The 17,114-nt window shown below is 42.0% G+C and overlaps 1 protein-coding gene across 1 annotated transcript in view; it reads right to left on the bottom strand.

Annotated features, from left to right (window-relative positions):
* Positions 1 to 1,837: 1,837 nt before the first annotated feature.
* Positions 1,838 to 17,114, bottom strand: part of LOC122919803 — a 66,340-nt gene continuing 51,063 nt past the window's right edge. The window contains exons 11-12 of the mRNA XM_044268991.1: positions 4,175 to 4,418; positions 1,838 to 2,024 (exon numbers count right to left, since the gene is read on the bottom strand). Of these exons, the coding sequence (XP_044124926.1) occupies positions 1,933 to 2,024; positions 4,175 to 4,418 (336 nt within the window). The 3' untranslated portion in view covers positions 1,838 to 1,932. The remainder of the gene's footprint in view (positions 2,025 to 4,174; positions 4,419 to 17,114) is intronic.

A 17,114-nucleotide genomic window follows, 5' to 3' on the forward strand; every position in this document is an offset into this window, starting at 1 on the left:
TCTAGTGGAGACCAGCCCAGCACCTGTTCTCCAGAGTCCCGCACTACTGGCCCCCACAGGACCAGAAAATAGCTTGGTCCTGTTACCAATCACAGGCCTCAGAAGTCACATCTGTTTGCACAACAGACAGCATTGACGTGCCATTCAAGCAGATGTGAAAGCTGAGGCCTGTGCTTGGTCACAGCAGTCATGGCCACAAACCACTTCCTTGTGACCAGAAGCAGCCAGGAATGGGGCAGTGGTATAGGCATGGTGGGACTGGCCAGGAATATGGGCAGCAGCATGGGCATGGCAAGACTGAACAGTAGAGTCAGGTTAGAACCATAGGGATTGTTGGCTCCTAGGCCAGCAAAGCCCTTTAAGCCTTAAAGGTTATCTGTCAGCTCTGAAACACCCTCCAAACTAGAGTAAGCGGTGTATAGTGTAAGTGACGTTGAGTCCGGTTATGTCATTTTTATCTTCATACTCCCTTGCAGTCTGTGCTCTGACAAACCAGCAGTAAAATGCACTGAGAGGACTCCGCTGCTCACTCACATAATGGAGAGGACTCAAACAAGAGTCCTCTCAATACATTTTACTGCTGGTTTGTGGGAGCACAGCATTGAAATGGAAGGGAGTATGAAGATACAATTAGAGCAATCGGATTCAGCATCGCTTACACTACCCACCTCTTACTCTAGTTCATTGGGTGGGACAGGTTCCCTTTAAGTAAAAACGATGACCTGAACAGGTTTAAATTATTGTCTAAAGATAAAACATTGCAATTTCAGTTGTTAAAGGGGTTGTCCAGGCATACTGGCAGGGCATGACAAAGTTCCAATATCACCAGGCATAATTCAGTATCAGATTTGCTCGGCGTGTTCCTTTCAGTCGGTATCCGATATCTGGCTTTTATTCATGTAATAAGAAGGGAGGCCGGACTGCTTGATGCTGTAGTGATCAGATTTATTATACAAGTGCTATTCTTGTTTACAGGACCCAAGGCCCACATACAGATTGAACAAAGGCTTGCTTGGGAACATGTAGGCTGCTCTGCTGGACACGTGATTTTGCCTTGCTTTTCTTTTCATCGCTTATGTTGTTAATTCTATGTAATATCTATAGTCTAGGCCTTTCAGAAGTCGCCTACACTTTATACCATAAACATATTTAAACGGAAAGAACTTAATGTTTTGGTGATTATCCAGCCATATTCAGTTTTTATATCTGTGAGGACCCCCACTGACCAGCATAATAATGGAGGGCTCCGCACTAGTGCTGAAGCTGATCCCCCCACTCTCTACCGTTGGACTCTACCAATCAAACACTATCCCCTGGAAAGACCTCTAGTGTTAAAGTTCGAGAGAACTCTAACTTCATAAATATTTATAGATACCATTAATAAAAATTACAACATGGCTGAAGGAAAGAACCCGAACCAATGTTATTTTTGGGTCTCCAATAACACATGCAAAGAAAAAAAAAATTGCCAAAAAGTTAGTGTTGATAGGTTGCTATGGGCAACACCTCTACTTTTTATATAAGAGTCTGGTGTGTAACGGTTGTTCAATCTGAGCCTAGTACTTAATTTTTGTTTTTTGAGCCATTATGTGTGTTGACCTGCTTACACCAAACCTATCAGATACTGTATTTAATTCATCAATAACTGAAGGATATGTATGATGCCAACCCAACAGAATCATATTTTAGAAGGGGCTCGTCTCACTTCCTTCGCACCATAAATCCCTCTTTTGTATTACCGTGACCGCAATCTTACTATTCTTCCTTTTATTACAATTCTACTTGTACGGTGTGAGACTGCACCATTTGTACTGATTAATAAACTTTAAACTCTGAGTTGAATAGATTTTTTTAAGTTCAGTATATTGCTCACAGTAACCAAGTACAGTTCTGGAAAATGAAAAATGAACTCCGGTTTTCAGTGTGCTGTGGTCAGAACATGGAACCAATTTGAGCGGGGGCTGGAGGATCTTTTTTACCCAGGAGGCGTACTGCATTTATTTCCATCGCAGAACAAGTGAATTCTGGAGAGAAGAAGATTTGAATAGATGATTATTAATGTGCAGAAATATTTATACATCTGTGTAAATGATAAGAACAGGCTACCAGGTTCGTTACAAAATGATCCGAAACATTTTGTCACAACGTAGATAAAGGAGAGGGCAGTAGTGCCACCAGCAGGCACGCGAAAATTTGCTAGATCATCATCACACTATACAAGGACCAAATCCATACTGAACCTGTAAAACTATAAATAGGGATGAGCGAATTGACTTCGGATGAAACATCCGAAATAGCTTCGCATAAAAAACTGTTCCAATACTGTATGTAGCAGGAGCTCTGTACAGTATTAGAATGTATTGGCTCCGATGAGCCGAAGTTAATGCGTCGCGAAGTCTAAGGTAATAACTTCATAAATTTGCACTGCAAAAAAACAATTTCCTGAACTCTGGTTCGGTTCCAAGGTACCCCTTGGAACTGAACCAGAGTTCGGGAAATGCTTTTTTACAGTACAAATTTATGAAGTTATTACCCGAAGTCTCGCGAGACTTCGCAAAGCAATAACTTCGGCTCATCAGAGCCAATACATTCTAATACTGTACAGAGCTCCTGCTTCGTACAGTATTGGAACAGTTTTATGTGAAGCGATTTCGGATGTTTCATCCAAAGTCGATTCGCTCATCCCTAGTTATGAAGTTACATATGACTACACATGGAGTCATTACCAGTTAGGTGAAGCAAGAGATTACATAGTTTCACACTATGCTTCTGCCAATGGTCAATCATGTAGCCTTCCATGCCTGCAAATTTAAAGGAAACCGGTCACGTTGAACATGTCTTCTGAGCTGCAGGCACCATGTTATAGAGCAGGAGGAGCTGAGCAGATTGATGTATAGTTTTATGGAAAAGATTCAGTAAACTATGTAATTTATTAATTTAAAGAGGGTCCAGAGGAGGGCAACTAAAGTAATAACTGGAATGGGTGAACTACAGTACCCTGAAAGATTATCAACATTAGGCCTCATGCACACGACCGTTCCTTTTTTTGCGGTCCGCAAACCACGGATCCGCAAAAAACGGAAGCCGCCTGTGTGCCTTCCGCAATGCGCAGACAAGAACAGGAGATGTTATATTTTTTTGCGGGGCTACGGAACGGAGTGACGGATGGGGACAACACACGGAGTGCTGTCCGCATCTTTTGCGGCCCCATTGAAGTGAATGGGTCCGCATCTGAGCTGCCGAAACAGCAGCTCGGATGCGGATTCAAAACAACGGCCGTGTACATGAGGCCTTAGGGTTATTCACTTTAGAAAAAAAAAAAAAAAAAAAAAAAAGACTGAGGGGAGATCTAATTAATATGTATAAATATATCAGGGGTCAGTACAGAGATGTCTCCCATCATCTATTTATCCCCAGGACTGTGACTGTGACGAGGGGACACCCTCTGCGTCTGGAGGAAAGAAGGTTTGTACACAAACATAGAAGAGGATTCTTTACGGTAAGAGCAGTGAGACTATGGAACTCTCTGCCTGAGGAGGTGGTGATGGTGAGTACAATAAAGGAATTCAAGTGGGGCCTGGATGTATTTCTGGAGCTGTAATAATATTACAGGCTATAGCTACTAGAGAGGGGTCGTTGATCCAGGCAGTTATTCTGGTTGAAGTCAGGAAGGAATTTTTTCCCCCTTTAAGTGGAAAATTGGCTTCTACCTCAGTTTTTTTTTTTTTTTGCCTTCCTCTGGATCAACTTACAGGATAACAGGCCGAACTGGATGGACAGATGTCTTTTTTCGGCCTTATTTACTATGTTACATGTTAATAAATTACTGCTCATTCTGGGCTTTGAAGTAAAAAAAAAAAAAAAAAAATAAAAATTTCCATTAGTGACTGCCAGCCTTCCCTCTATGACTGTATACAGAGATGGCTGCCGTCAGTCACCGATGGGACCGCTTCCTTGACTTCTAAGCCCAGAATGAGCAGGAAATTAAAAGCGTAAATTAAATGTTTTACCGACTCTTTTCCCATAAAACTATATATCAATCTACTCAGCTCATCCTGCTCTATAATATGCTGCCTGCAGCTTACATTGCTTTTTCATGGTGACAGGTTCCCTTTAAAATGCTCACAGGTTCCTACCATAGAATAAGATGTATAGACCCCATTTCTATGCTTACCCATGGAAGAGCAGGAGTCTACCGATTGTAAAATGTTTTGGAAGGACAGTATCCTCATGGCGTGTACAGATTTTGGCCTCAATAAAAGGTTTCCTGCTTCTACCAGCGCCGTATCCTCTCTATCTAGGCTGGTCCCGGAAGGTGCTTCTGCTGCCACACGGCTCTGAGTCACACAGGCATCAGAACTCCTCCAGCCAAAAAAAGCCAGGGAATGTACGCAACAAAACATCGGATTCAAAATACCCTGAAAAACAAAGATCGGCATTGTTGTATATTGTTACACCACCAGCACACCGAAAACACTGCAGCAGCGAGAAGCGCGATGTCAAGACACCGACCGCTAAGAAAGAGCACTACCACTTGTCATAACTACACACAAAGGTGGCAGGTAAGGCAGATGTAAGCCACATTACACCTGGAGTTGTTTTGGAGCATATACACCTCCATACCTTTTTCTTATTATGAGTTTGAGTTTACCACTATGGAAAAATCTTGTTGAGAAAAATCTCTCTCTGTCCTATGAGACCAGAGACTGTAATATACCAACTCAGGGCTTTCAGGGCAATTGGAGCATATTTGATTTGGGTACAATAGATTCGTAACCGAAGTTTCAAAAACTCGTCAAATCAGAACCAAAAATAATTTCAATTAATTCACTCAGCTCTACTTTAAACGTACACACATACGCATAGGAGATACGGTACACTCAGCAGTACACATTCTGCTCTTAAAAGGGTTATCCGATAGCATAAATACCCTCACAAAGCCCCGGCACATCCTGTAGATAATACTTAGGCTAGTTTCACACTAGCGTTCGGCTGTCCGCTCGTGAGCTCCGTTTGAAGGAGCTCATGAGCGGACCCGAACGCTTCCATCCAGCCCTGATGCAGTCTGAATGGATGCGGATCCGCTCAGACTGCATCAGTCTGGCGGCGTTCAGCCTCCGCTCCGCTCCGCTCGCCTCCGCACGGACAGGCGGACAGCTGAACGCTGCTTGCAGCGTTCGGGTGTCCGCCTGGCCGTGCGGAGGCGAGCGGATCCGTTCAGACTTATAATGGAAGTCAATGGGGACGGATCCGCTTGAAGATGACACCATATGGCTCAATCTTCAAGCGGATCCGTCCCCCATTGACTTTACATTGAAAGTCTGAACGGATCTGCTCAGGCTACTTTCACACTTCGAAATTTTTCTAAGTTATTAATGCAGACGGATCCGTACTGAACAGAGCCTCCGTCTGCATTAATATGATCGGATCCGTTCAGAACGGATCCGATTGAACGCTAGTGTGAAAGTAGCCTTACTAGGCCCCTGGCACCCAGGTCCCTCTGAATCCCTGCATGGCCACCGCTGCATCTCTTCGGGTGACGCTATGGAGGCTGGCCACCCTCGCAGCCCGTTATTGGCTGCAAAACCCCTCCCTGTCGCAGAATATATTGATCCACGCGACAGGATAGTGGTTATTATTTAAAGGGAACCTGTCACCTGGATTTTGTGTATAGAGCTGAGGACATGGGCTGCTAGATGGCTGCTAGCACATCCACAATACCCAGTCCCCATAGCTCTGTGTGCTTTTATTGTGTCAAAAAAACGATTTTATAAATATGTAAATGAACCTTAGATGAGTCCTGTCCCTGAGATGAGTCCAGCGTTCTCTTGCTCCCCGACGTCACAAAGCTAGAGCGCCGTAATCTTGCTATGAGCTAGTGCATGTGCAGTTCGTTCCCTGAGGCGGATGCCAGCACAGGGAAGGGACACTATGCTAGCTCGCGCATCGCAAGATTACGGCACTCTAGCTTTGTGACGTTGGGGAGCAAGGAGGAGATTCGCAGGATGCGGGGTGGTGCTGGGCTCTGGAAACGTTAGCCTCATTTACACACACACACACACACACACACATACATATATAAATGGTTTAATATTTTTTTTTTTACACAATAAAAGCACACAGAGCTATGGGAACTGGATATTGCGGATGTGGTAGTGGCGCTCTAGCAGCCCATGTCCTCAGCTCTATACCTAAAATCCAGGTGACCGGTTCCCTTTAAGCACCAGGGGTATGCAGTTTAATGCACATAATCAGTTTGTTTTGACTCTTCTTGAGTTCACCTTTACTCATTTTTTTCTGTTCAATACACTGTTCTACCACCAGCTCAGGGGGACTGCAATGGGGAGCCCTTGCGCCCCACGTATGCTAGTCTCTTCCTGGGCTGGTGGGAAGACATACGAGACCCATATGGGACACATAACCTTCCTGGATGTAACAATTCAAAAAACAGAGATAGATTAGCTACGACTGTATTTAGAAAACCTACAGCCACAAATAGTATCCTGCACTGGGACAGCCATCATCCATCTGCCCTTAAAAAAAGGCATCACAAAAAGGACAACACCTGCGAGTACGCAGGAACTGCTCTAATCTTGAGAAATTTCATACTGAAGCAAGAAAATTATACAAGAGGTTCCTACAGAGAGGATACCCGCAGTCGAACCTAAGGGACGCCTTTAAACAGGCATAAATGCAGGATGGAACTAATCTCAGGTAGAGATCAGGGTCCTATTTAACTTATTTCTAAATAGGAGGTTGCCAATAGGGAAATTATAAAACAACTTGTAAAAGTAGGGGAGTGCTCTATATCAGTCAGTGCCCATGCCTGAAGGACTATATAGGTAAAACATTCAGAGAACTTAGGCGAACGGTCTGCGAACAGGTTAATTATGTCTAGAAGAAGAATAACACACCTGTAGCAAACCATGTGGTTGATGTGCATAATTGGGATCCCTATGTACTGAAGTTCTTCATGCTGGAAGTGATACCCCCATCTCCCAGAAAGGGCAACTGGGACCGGAAGATCCTTCAGAAAGAGTCTGAATGGATCCATCACCTTCGGTCCCAGGCCCCTAGAGGTCTTAGTAAGAGATTAACCTTTGCCTGCTTCATATAATACGGCTTAACAATTTCTTTCTGTAAATGCTTCAGCTTTCCGCGATTTCCAGCGACTATGCCTTTGGCTAGTCCTTTATATAACAATAAATATGGCTGCATTTTTATTTAATCAACAGTTCATACATGTATAAAAATAGAATATATCCCCAAACAAATAATAACAAATAAATAATAACAGACTGTCAATGATTAGCATATAACTTTCACTTGGTCAGTCATTTACACCAGGTATCCTCAAACTGCGGCCCTCCAGCTGTGGCAAAACTACAACTCCCAGCATGCCCGAACAGCCTACAGGTATCAGCCTACAGCAGGGCATTGTGGGAGTTGTAGTTTTTCCACAGCTGGAGGGCCGCAGTTTGAGGATGCCCGATTTATACAGTGCATAAAACCTTCTGCTGCAATTTATTAGATGATCCTGGTCCCCTAAATGTGGAGCTCTCGCATTAAAATATTTAAAAACGGTTATGCATATATTAACTGGGGCATGTGATGGAGCGGTGTTCGATAGTAGTTAGTGACTAGTAGTCGTTATATTTATTTTCCTTTATATCTGCGGATCAATATGTTAATGAAACATTTGGCTTAGCCGCAGTCTGTCGCACTATGTTCATGTGCTAGCCGCAACTTAATCGCTTACTGAAGGTTAATATAGCAATACGGGTCGTGCTTAGTGCATGTTAGTTACAACATATCCATATACTTATTTTGATTACAATGCTCGCGGATGGTTAGCGTGTTAATACAGCGCTCAGTTAGTTAGTCCATATTTGTACACGTTGTAGTCGTTATATATATATATATATATATATATATATATATATATATATATATATACACACACTATGCCGTTAGTTTTATAATACACACTTGTGAATAGCACAAACGCATGCAAACTGCTGAGAGCCAGCCATATTTATGGTTATATCGGTAACTGTTGAACTGAGGGGTGGTCAGTGGGCCCGGCTCCAGACTAGCTGGTGAGCATCTAAATTATGTATGGTGGGCTTAATCCTGCCATAGCATCTGCAGTGTGGTTCCTGGAGCCTGTGTATATCTCACGTGGCACCATTTATGTCAGAATTCTATTCACCAGTGCAAATGGTGCAGTTCTGAGCATTTCATTGTATATCTTATTTTTTCTTTACTTTTGTCCTTGACAGTATGATACATATTCCGGTAACTTAACAGTAAGTGGGTTGTTTAATGACTGCATTAGCGTGTATCCCCCTTTGATAACACATGGGATTAATGCCCTGCATACTGGGTTGCCATCACTGTTGTGAGGTTACCACTTTATGAGGGACACCTTACTCCCTATTGGTTAACGAATATAATATAGTCCCTGTCTTTGTCATCACAAACTGGCATTTTCCGTCCATTCACAAATTGAATGCATGAAATTTTCATGTGTTCCAATGGACCGGATATTGATCAAGCTACTGTCCAGTTACATTGCTGCGATGTCCCTTTGCCTTGTCAGGTACCATTAGGGCTTTTTTTCATATACAGGGCAGTCATTTTCAATGGACTGGATTGTTACATCAGAAGCATACCACACACCTGCTGTATACGCGTCTTCACGTCCACGGTGGAATGCATGATTTTCCATGTGCGTTCCACCGTACCGGAAGCAGGCACACCGATGTTGGGTAGCTCAAATGAGCAACAAAAACACACCAGTAAAAGTGGCAGCACATCTACCCCCTATTGCAATTGGTAAGGGACACGATCAGTGGAGGTCTCTCCCTCTTACTCTGGTGGTCAAAATAAGCTGCTCCCCAAATTTCTGTATCTTTTCCATGACTCTCCTACACTAAATCCCCATAGTTTCTTCCCTTCTCTCCAAAGATATTTACTGGACATTCTAGGATTAAATTCAAGACCGTCTTCCAGCAGATTGGGAAGGATTAGCATGGCCTCATTTTTATAATTATTTGGCCAGTCCACTAGTGTATGCCCATTGGTGGCTGATGGCAAATTATTACAATTCAGCTATACATCTGAACCGCATAGTGCTAGAGGGGGTTACTATGGACCATCTTTTCCTGAGCCTCTCTTCATTTAAATTGATCAAGATGGTCTTCACACACCCCACTTTGGCTTACCCCCAACTTCCCTATTTTGTGAGGTTCCCTAATATTTACACTTGGGATTGGTTATACCCCTCATAGACCATGTTATGCGTGTATTGCCCTCGGCCGAGTGTCCCAGATGCCGTATGGCACTATGCTGACGTATACTATGGAACATAGAGTCTTACAGGCGTATTGGAGAGACGTTCTTGAGTTTATGGAGACTAATTTGACGTTGCCGATTATATTGCATCCCAAAGTTTGCCTCTTTGGGCTAATTGATGACCTTCCTCTAACTGTGGCTTTACAAACCTTATTAAAACTATTTCTCTATTATGCTAAAAGTTATCCTATATAAATTGGAAGCACCTAAGACACCCACCAAAATACCTGGTTTACAGAGGTGAATATGGTACTCGCACATTATAAGCTTACCTATTTATCCTAAGGTTGTCCTGATAAATTTTACAAAGTCTGGGACCTTGGTTAAAGGGTTTGTCTCACTTCAGTAAGTGGCATATAGCACGTAGAGAAGTTAATACAAGGCACTTACTAATATAATATTATCCATATTGCTTCCTTTGCTAGCTTGACTCCTTTTTCCATCACATTATACACTGCTCGTTTCCATGGTTACAGACCACCCTGCAATCCATCAGTGGTGGTCGTGCCTGCACACTATAAAAAGGTCCATTCACACATCCGCAAAATGGGTCCGCATCCGTTCCGCAATTTTGCAGACCCATTAATTTCCAATGGGGCCAGAATGTGCTGTCCGCATCCACATTTGCGGATCCGCACTTCCGCATCCATGCTTCCGAAAAATAAATAAATAGAACATGTCCTATTTTTGTCCGCAATTGCGGACAAGATTAGGCATTTTCTATTATAGTGCTGGCGATGTGCGGCCCACAAATTGCGGAATGCACATTGCCAGTGTCAGTGTTTTGCGGATCTGCAGAACACTTAAGGACGTGTGAATGGACCCAAGAAAAAGCATTAGCCTATGTGCGCTCCCATGGTCCGGGCCACCAGACAGACTGACGCTTTTTCTTATAGTGGAAAAGCACGAACACCACTGTTTGATTGCAGGATGGTCTGTAACTATGGAAACGAGCAGTGTTGGAAAAATGAATCCAGCCAGCAAAGTAAGCAACATGGATAACTACAATACATTAGTAAGTGGCTAGTATTAACTTTCTCTACATGATAAATGCCACTTAACCCCTTAAGGAATCAGCCCTATTTCACCTTAAGGACTTGGCCATTTTTTGCAAATCTGACCAGTGTCACTTTAAAACGCTTTGACTTATCCAGGCCATTCTGAGACTGTTTTTTCGTCACATATTGTACTTCATGACACTGGTAAAATGAAGTAAAAAAAATATTTATTTTTTTTGCATAAAAAAAAAACTAATTTACCAAAAATTTGGAAACATTTGCAAAATTTCAAAGTTTCTGTTTCTCTATTTCTGCAATACATAGTAATACCCACAAAAATTGTGATTACTTTACATTCCCCATATGTCTACTTCATGTTTGAATTATTTTGGGAATTATATTTTATTTTTTGGGGATGTTATAAGGCTTAGAAGTTTAGAAGCAAATCTTGAAATTTTTCAGAAATTTACAAAAACCCAATTTTTAGGGACCACTACAGGTCTGAAGTCACTTTGCGAGGCTTACATAATAGAAACCGCCCAAAAATGACCCAATTCTATAAACTACACCCCTCAAGGTATTTAAAACGGATTTTACAAACTTAGTTAACCCTTTAGGTGTTGCACAAGAGTTATTGGCAAATGGGGATGAAATTTGAGGATTTCATTTTTTGCCTAATTTTCCATTTTAACCAATTTTTTCCACTAACAAAGCAAGGGTTAACAGCCAAACAAGACTGTATCTTTATTGCCCTGACTCTGCCGTTTACAGAAACACCCCATATGTGGCCGCAAACTACTGTACGGGCACACAGCGGGGCGTAGAGTGAAAGGTGCACCGTATGGTTTTTGGAAGCCAGATTTTGCTGGACTGGTTTTTTGACACCATGTCCCATTTGAAGCCCCCCTGATACACCCCTAGAGTAGAAACTCCCAAAAAGTGACCCCATCTAAGAAACTACACCCCTCAAGGTAATCAAAACTGATTTTACAAACTTTGTTAACCTTTTAGGTGTTGCACAAGATTTAATGGAAAATAGAGATACAATTTCAAAATTTCACTTTTTTGGCAGATTTTCCCCTTTTTTTTTTTCAGTTACAAAGCAAGGGTTAACAGCCAAACAAAACTCAATATTTATGGCCCTGATTCTGTAGTTTTCAGAAACACCGCATATGTGGTCGTAAACCGCTGTACGGGCACACGGCAGGGCGCAGAAGGAAAGGAATGCCATAGGGTTTTTGGAAGGCAGATTTTGCTGGACTGTTTTTTTTGACACCATGTCCCATTTGAAGCCCCCCTGATGCACCCCTAGAGTAGAAACTCCCAAAAAGTTACCATTTTAGAAACTATGGGATAGGGTGGCAGTTTTGTTGGTACTAGTTTAGGGTACATATGATTTTTGGTTGCTCTATATTACACTTTTTGTGCGGCAAGGTAACAAGAAATAGCTTTTTTGGCATTTTTTTAGTTTTTGTTATTTACAACATTCATCTGACAGGTTAGATCATGTGGTACTTTTATAGAGCAGGTTGTCACGGATGCGGCGATAACTAATATGTATACAATTTTTTTATTTATGTTTTACACAATGATTTAATTTCTAAAACCAAAAAAATGTTTTAGTGTCTCCATAGTCTAAGAGCCATAGTTTTTTCAGTTTTTGGGTGATTATCTTAAGTAGGGTCTCATTTTTTTGCAGGATGAGATTACGGTTTGATTGGCACTATTTTGGGCTGCATATGACTTTTTGATCGCTTGCTATTGCATTTTTTGTGACGCAAGATGACAAAAAAATTGCTTTTTTTTTACACTGTTTTTAATATATATATTTTTTTTTTACGGTGGTCACCTGAGGGGTTAGGCCATGTGATATTTTTATAGAGTCGGTCTATACGGACACTGCGATACCCAATATGTATACTTTTTTTTTATTATTTAAGTTTTACACAATGATTTCATTAAAAAAAAAAAATATATATATATATATAAATAAAAAATTAAAAAAAAAAAAAAAAACTCATGTTTTAGTGTTTCCATAGTCTAAGAGCCCTAGATTTTTCAGTTTTTGGGCGATTATCTTGGGTAGGGTATGATTTTTGCGGGATGAGATTACGGTTTGATTGGTACTATTTTAGCGTACATGCGACTTTTTTGATCACTTATTACCTTTTTTGGAAAGTAAGGTGGGCAAAATGTCTATTTCCTCATAGTTTTTATTTTTTTATTTTTATGGCGTTCACCATGCGGGGGAAGTAACATGACCGTTTTATAGATCAGGTCGATACGGACGCGGCGATACCTAATATGTGTAGTGTATTTTATTTTTTTAATTTTTATTCAGTGATAAGTGTTTTTTTATCTTAACTTTTTTCACTTTTTTTTACATTTTTTTGACCCAGACCCACTTGGTTCTTGAAGATCCAGTGGGTCTGATGTCTGTATAATACAGTACAATATATAGGGTATTGCACTGTATTTTACTTACACTTTGTCTGAACAGATCTATGCCTTTAGCACAGATCTGTTCAGCACCATGGACAGCAGGATGCCTGAGAAGGCGTCCTGTTGCCATGGGAACCTTCTCAGTCTGCTCAGTTGTGGCCACAACTGAGCAGACAAGGAAGGGTAAGGAGGGGGGGGTTGTCTGGGGGCTCTCTCCCTCTCCATCGGGAGACTGCAAAGGCACAGCAGCCCCCCGATGGGAGAGGGAGGGAGCTCCCTGAGCTGTTAACCTTTTCCATACAGCGGACATCGCATCACAGATGTCAGCCGTTTATACCAGGGTGTCAGCAATGTGCTGACACCCTGGTATACCCACTGGCCACCAACGATTATTCAAGAGGCGGCAGGCGGGGGATCGCGATCCCGCCTGCCGCACCGCCCGCCTCCCGTACGTTATAATAATTCATTAATGTCCTCTGTCCCTTTCCACTGCTCCCCTAAAAGACAGTTGCTATGGCTTTTCTGTCTTCCCTTCAGTGTAAACAGAAGACAGAGGGGCGGTCCTTCACACGGCATCTCTGCATTAGGCTCCAGAGTGAGGAGGCGTGTCTCAGTAATCCAATCTGATTGACCAACAGGGAGCTGCTGGCTACAGCAAGTGTTAGGGATGAGCAAATAGACTTCGGATGTTTGTGAAACATCCGAAGTCAATTCGCATAAAACTTTGGTCCAATACTGTACAGAGTGAGCACTCCGTACAGTATTAGAATGTACTGGCTCAGATGAGCCCAAGTTATTAATTAGCGAAGTCTCATGTGACTTCGCATAATAACTTCATAGATTAATTTTTACGGTAAAAAAGCCATTTCCCGAACTCTGGTTTAGTTCCAAGGTACCACGCTCCTGCTCCGTACAGTATTGGTCCGAAGTTTTATTCGAATAGACTTTGGATGTTTCAGCCGAAGTCGATTTGATCATCCCTAGCATGTGTGTATGAGAAGTGAGGGAAAGCAGTTTTGGCCTCTGAGAACTGGCGGAGGAGCCATCTTGAGAAGGTCCTCATATTGTAAATGTTTAAACAGCCGTAACTAAGGGAAAAACTCAAGGAAAATAGTGGTATGTGAAGAAAGTAAAGATCGCTTTATGCATAATGCTGCAGCAGTAACATATGCTAAAATAGATTTTTTGATGACTGTAAGGCTACATGCACATACAGATATTTTGTTTCAGTGTCCGTTCATTCCAATGGGTCTGCAAAAAAATGTGGACAGCACACCATGTGCTGTCCACATCAGTAGGTCTGTTCCATAGCCCCGCCCAAAAAATTGAACATGTCCTATTCTTTGCATTGTTACAATGGATCCGCAAAAAAAAAAAACAATGGAATACGGATGTCATCCGTTTATGTTTTTTTGCGGATCAGCAATTTGTGGAATGCAAAACACATACGGTGGTGTGCATGTAGCCTTACCATTTAAAATTGCTGACTGGCTGGAGCATTAGCAGCTTTACTGTCCTGTTATGCAAGCATAGTAGAGCAAACAAGAAATGGTAATTTATAAAATATGAGCAATGCAGGGCACAGGATTATGTATTACAAAATGCCTTCTGTAAAAAGATATTAAGAAGATATTCTTCATAGGAGGTCCGAGTATCATTTTGTAGGCATGGCTCCAAATCAGAGTTGGGCTACTTTCACACCTGCGTTCGGTGCAGATCTGTCTGGTATCTGCACAGACGGATCCGCACAGATAATGCAAGTGCTTGTATCTGTTCAGAACTGATCAGTTTGCATTATTCTTTTTTTTTTTTTTAAGTCTAAGTCAAAACGAATCCATCCTGACTTGCATTGAAAGTCAATCGGGGACGGATCCGTTTTCAATTGCACCATATTGTGCCAGTGAAAACAGATCCATCCCCATTGACTTACATTGTAAGTCAGGACGGATCAGTTTGGCTCCGCATCGTCAGGCGGACACCAAAACGCTGCTCCGCATCCAAAGCGGAACGGTGACGTAACGCAGCCAAACTGATTAATTCTGAACGGATCCTTATCCATTCAGAATGCATTGGGGCTGAACTGAGACGTTTTTTGGGCTGCTTGTGAGAGCCCTGAAACGGATCTCACAGGCGGACCCAGAAACACCAGTGTGAAAGTAGCCTTAAATGATCAATCTCTGGTTGTGCTGTCCCAACTTCAGCTTTCAATTAGAATTCAATACTGCATACATAGTTATCGGTTATCCACTAAACAGTGCAATTTGCTGCCATCTACTGTCCATTATTATATTTTGTTTTATTATGTTATTTATGATTGTAATTGTCATTTATCTTGTAACACCTCCTCTTCTGTGATCTCACTTCCTGGGTCCCTCAGTCTTTTGTTTGTCAGACATGCATTGGTACTGTCTAAACTCCATGCGCTGTAAGGACCTTGTGACGTTACAAGGTCACATGACATTCAAAGCCTCAATCTCAAAGGGACCATGCGAATACTCCAAACACCATCAATAGAGGTAGTTATTTTTGTACTATATTATTATCTTTATTACCACAGTGCATGCAATGTAGAAATTCGCCTGCTGCTTCAAACCCACGTTACTTTAGTATGTCACATGACCCTGTGACATCACAAGGTCATTATGGTGCATGAAGGTTAGACACAACCAACATTGATCATAGCGCTGGAGAGCGAATTTTACTTTGACCTCCATCATCATTTCTGAAGGTACATTCAATAAATTACCTAAAGACACATCCATTGGATCTCCCTCACTGGAATTCTGCATGTAACTAGTGTCTCAAGGGGAATAATTACAGCAAGTTCACCATCTTCCATTACTTGTACAAGAGATTGCAACTCGCACTTAGAGACTTCCCTTGCATCTGTGTCAGAATATTTAAAGGCAACCCAAGTCTACAGCCTCTGCATGTACGTGAATAGTCTGCGTATATCATTCTTGAGTAACTCTGATATCAATGATACCTCAGCAGAGCTAGCCGAGAGAAAGAAAGAATCTACTCCAATGAAAAGATGCCTTAGTACAAGATGGCAAGGATAAGGCAGAGCTCCGCACTGCACATTTGCAAGAGTTTACATCACACCTAGAGTTGAGCGAACCTGCCTTTTGGCAGGTTCGGGTTTTAAGTGAATTACGTAATTGATTCCATTCTCATGGAATCCATTACGTAATTCAATGCTGGCATGCCACATAATATAAGTGTATAGCCAGCTCCAAGGGTTCCGTTCTGCTGGCCATACACTTGTATTATAACAGCATGTAAAACATAATGCCTCTAAAGGGCATTCCATAACATATGGATTCCATGAGAACGGAATCCATTACATAATTCACTTGAACCCCGAACCTGCCAAAAGGCAGGTTCGCTCAACTCTAATCACAACAATCAACTTTAACCAAACTTCCATCCCCATCTTCCATCATCTCATTCCAGAAGGTTAGCATTGTGTGACAAGATAAGGCTACTTTCACACTCTCATTTTGGGCGGATGCGTCATGGCTCTGCAAAAACGAATCCGTTACAATGATACAACTGCATGCATCCGTCATGAACGGATCCGTTTGTATTATGTCTTCTATAGCCAAGACGAATCCGTCATGACCTCCATTGAAAGTCAATGGGAAACAGATCAGTTTTCTATTGTGCCAGAAAATGGATCCATCCTGGCACACAATGTAAGTCTAAGGGGACGGATCAATTTTCGGACACAATAGAAAACGGATCCGTCTCCCATTGACTTTCAGACATTGGCTCAGTTTTGTCAAGCGGACAGCAGAACGCTGCAGGTGTTGGAGAAGAAGCTAAGTAACAAGTTCCTTTGCTAAGAAGGAAGTAGAAGTAAGGACAAAATGGCACATTTTGAAATTCCAGTTAGAAATTCTACAAATTGAAATGGAAGAAGCAGCTGCCTTAGCCACAGTAGAAGCCCTTGAACAAGTATTACACCAGGATACTGATCTGGACTGCTTCATCCCAAAAGTGGAAGACCCAATTGATCACACTACTGATCACATGCTAAAGCAATCACCTTTTCGTCCTGCTAGCCACATTGTGCCAACATTCTAAAATGGCATGATAATTAGAGGGGCATTTAAGGCTGGGGCTTTATAGGGCGACCTTTGTATCATGACATTCTGAATGGAACTGCAGTTCAGAAAAATACTTTGAGGTGTAGCCATGTATTATGTGTAGTGTATAGTACTATGTGTAGCTGTGTAGTATTTGCACGTGTGCTGTGTGGTATAAACCAACATACAGTAATATGGTGATTGATGTAGGCTGCAAAATGGACCA

This window comes from Bufo gargarizans, chromosome 9, assembly GCF_014858855.1.
Source record: "Bufo gargarizans isolate SCDJY-AF-19 chromosome 9, ASM1485885v1, whole genome shotgun sequence".
NCBI lineage: Eukaryota > Metazoa > Chordata > Amphibia > Anura > Bufonidae > Bufo > Bufo gargarizans.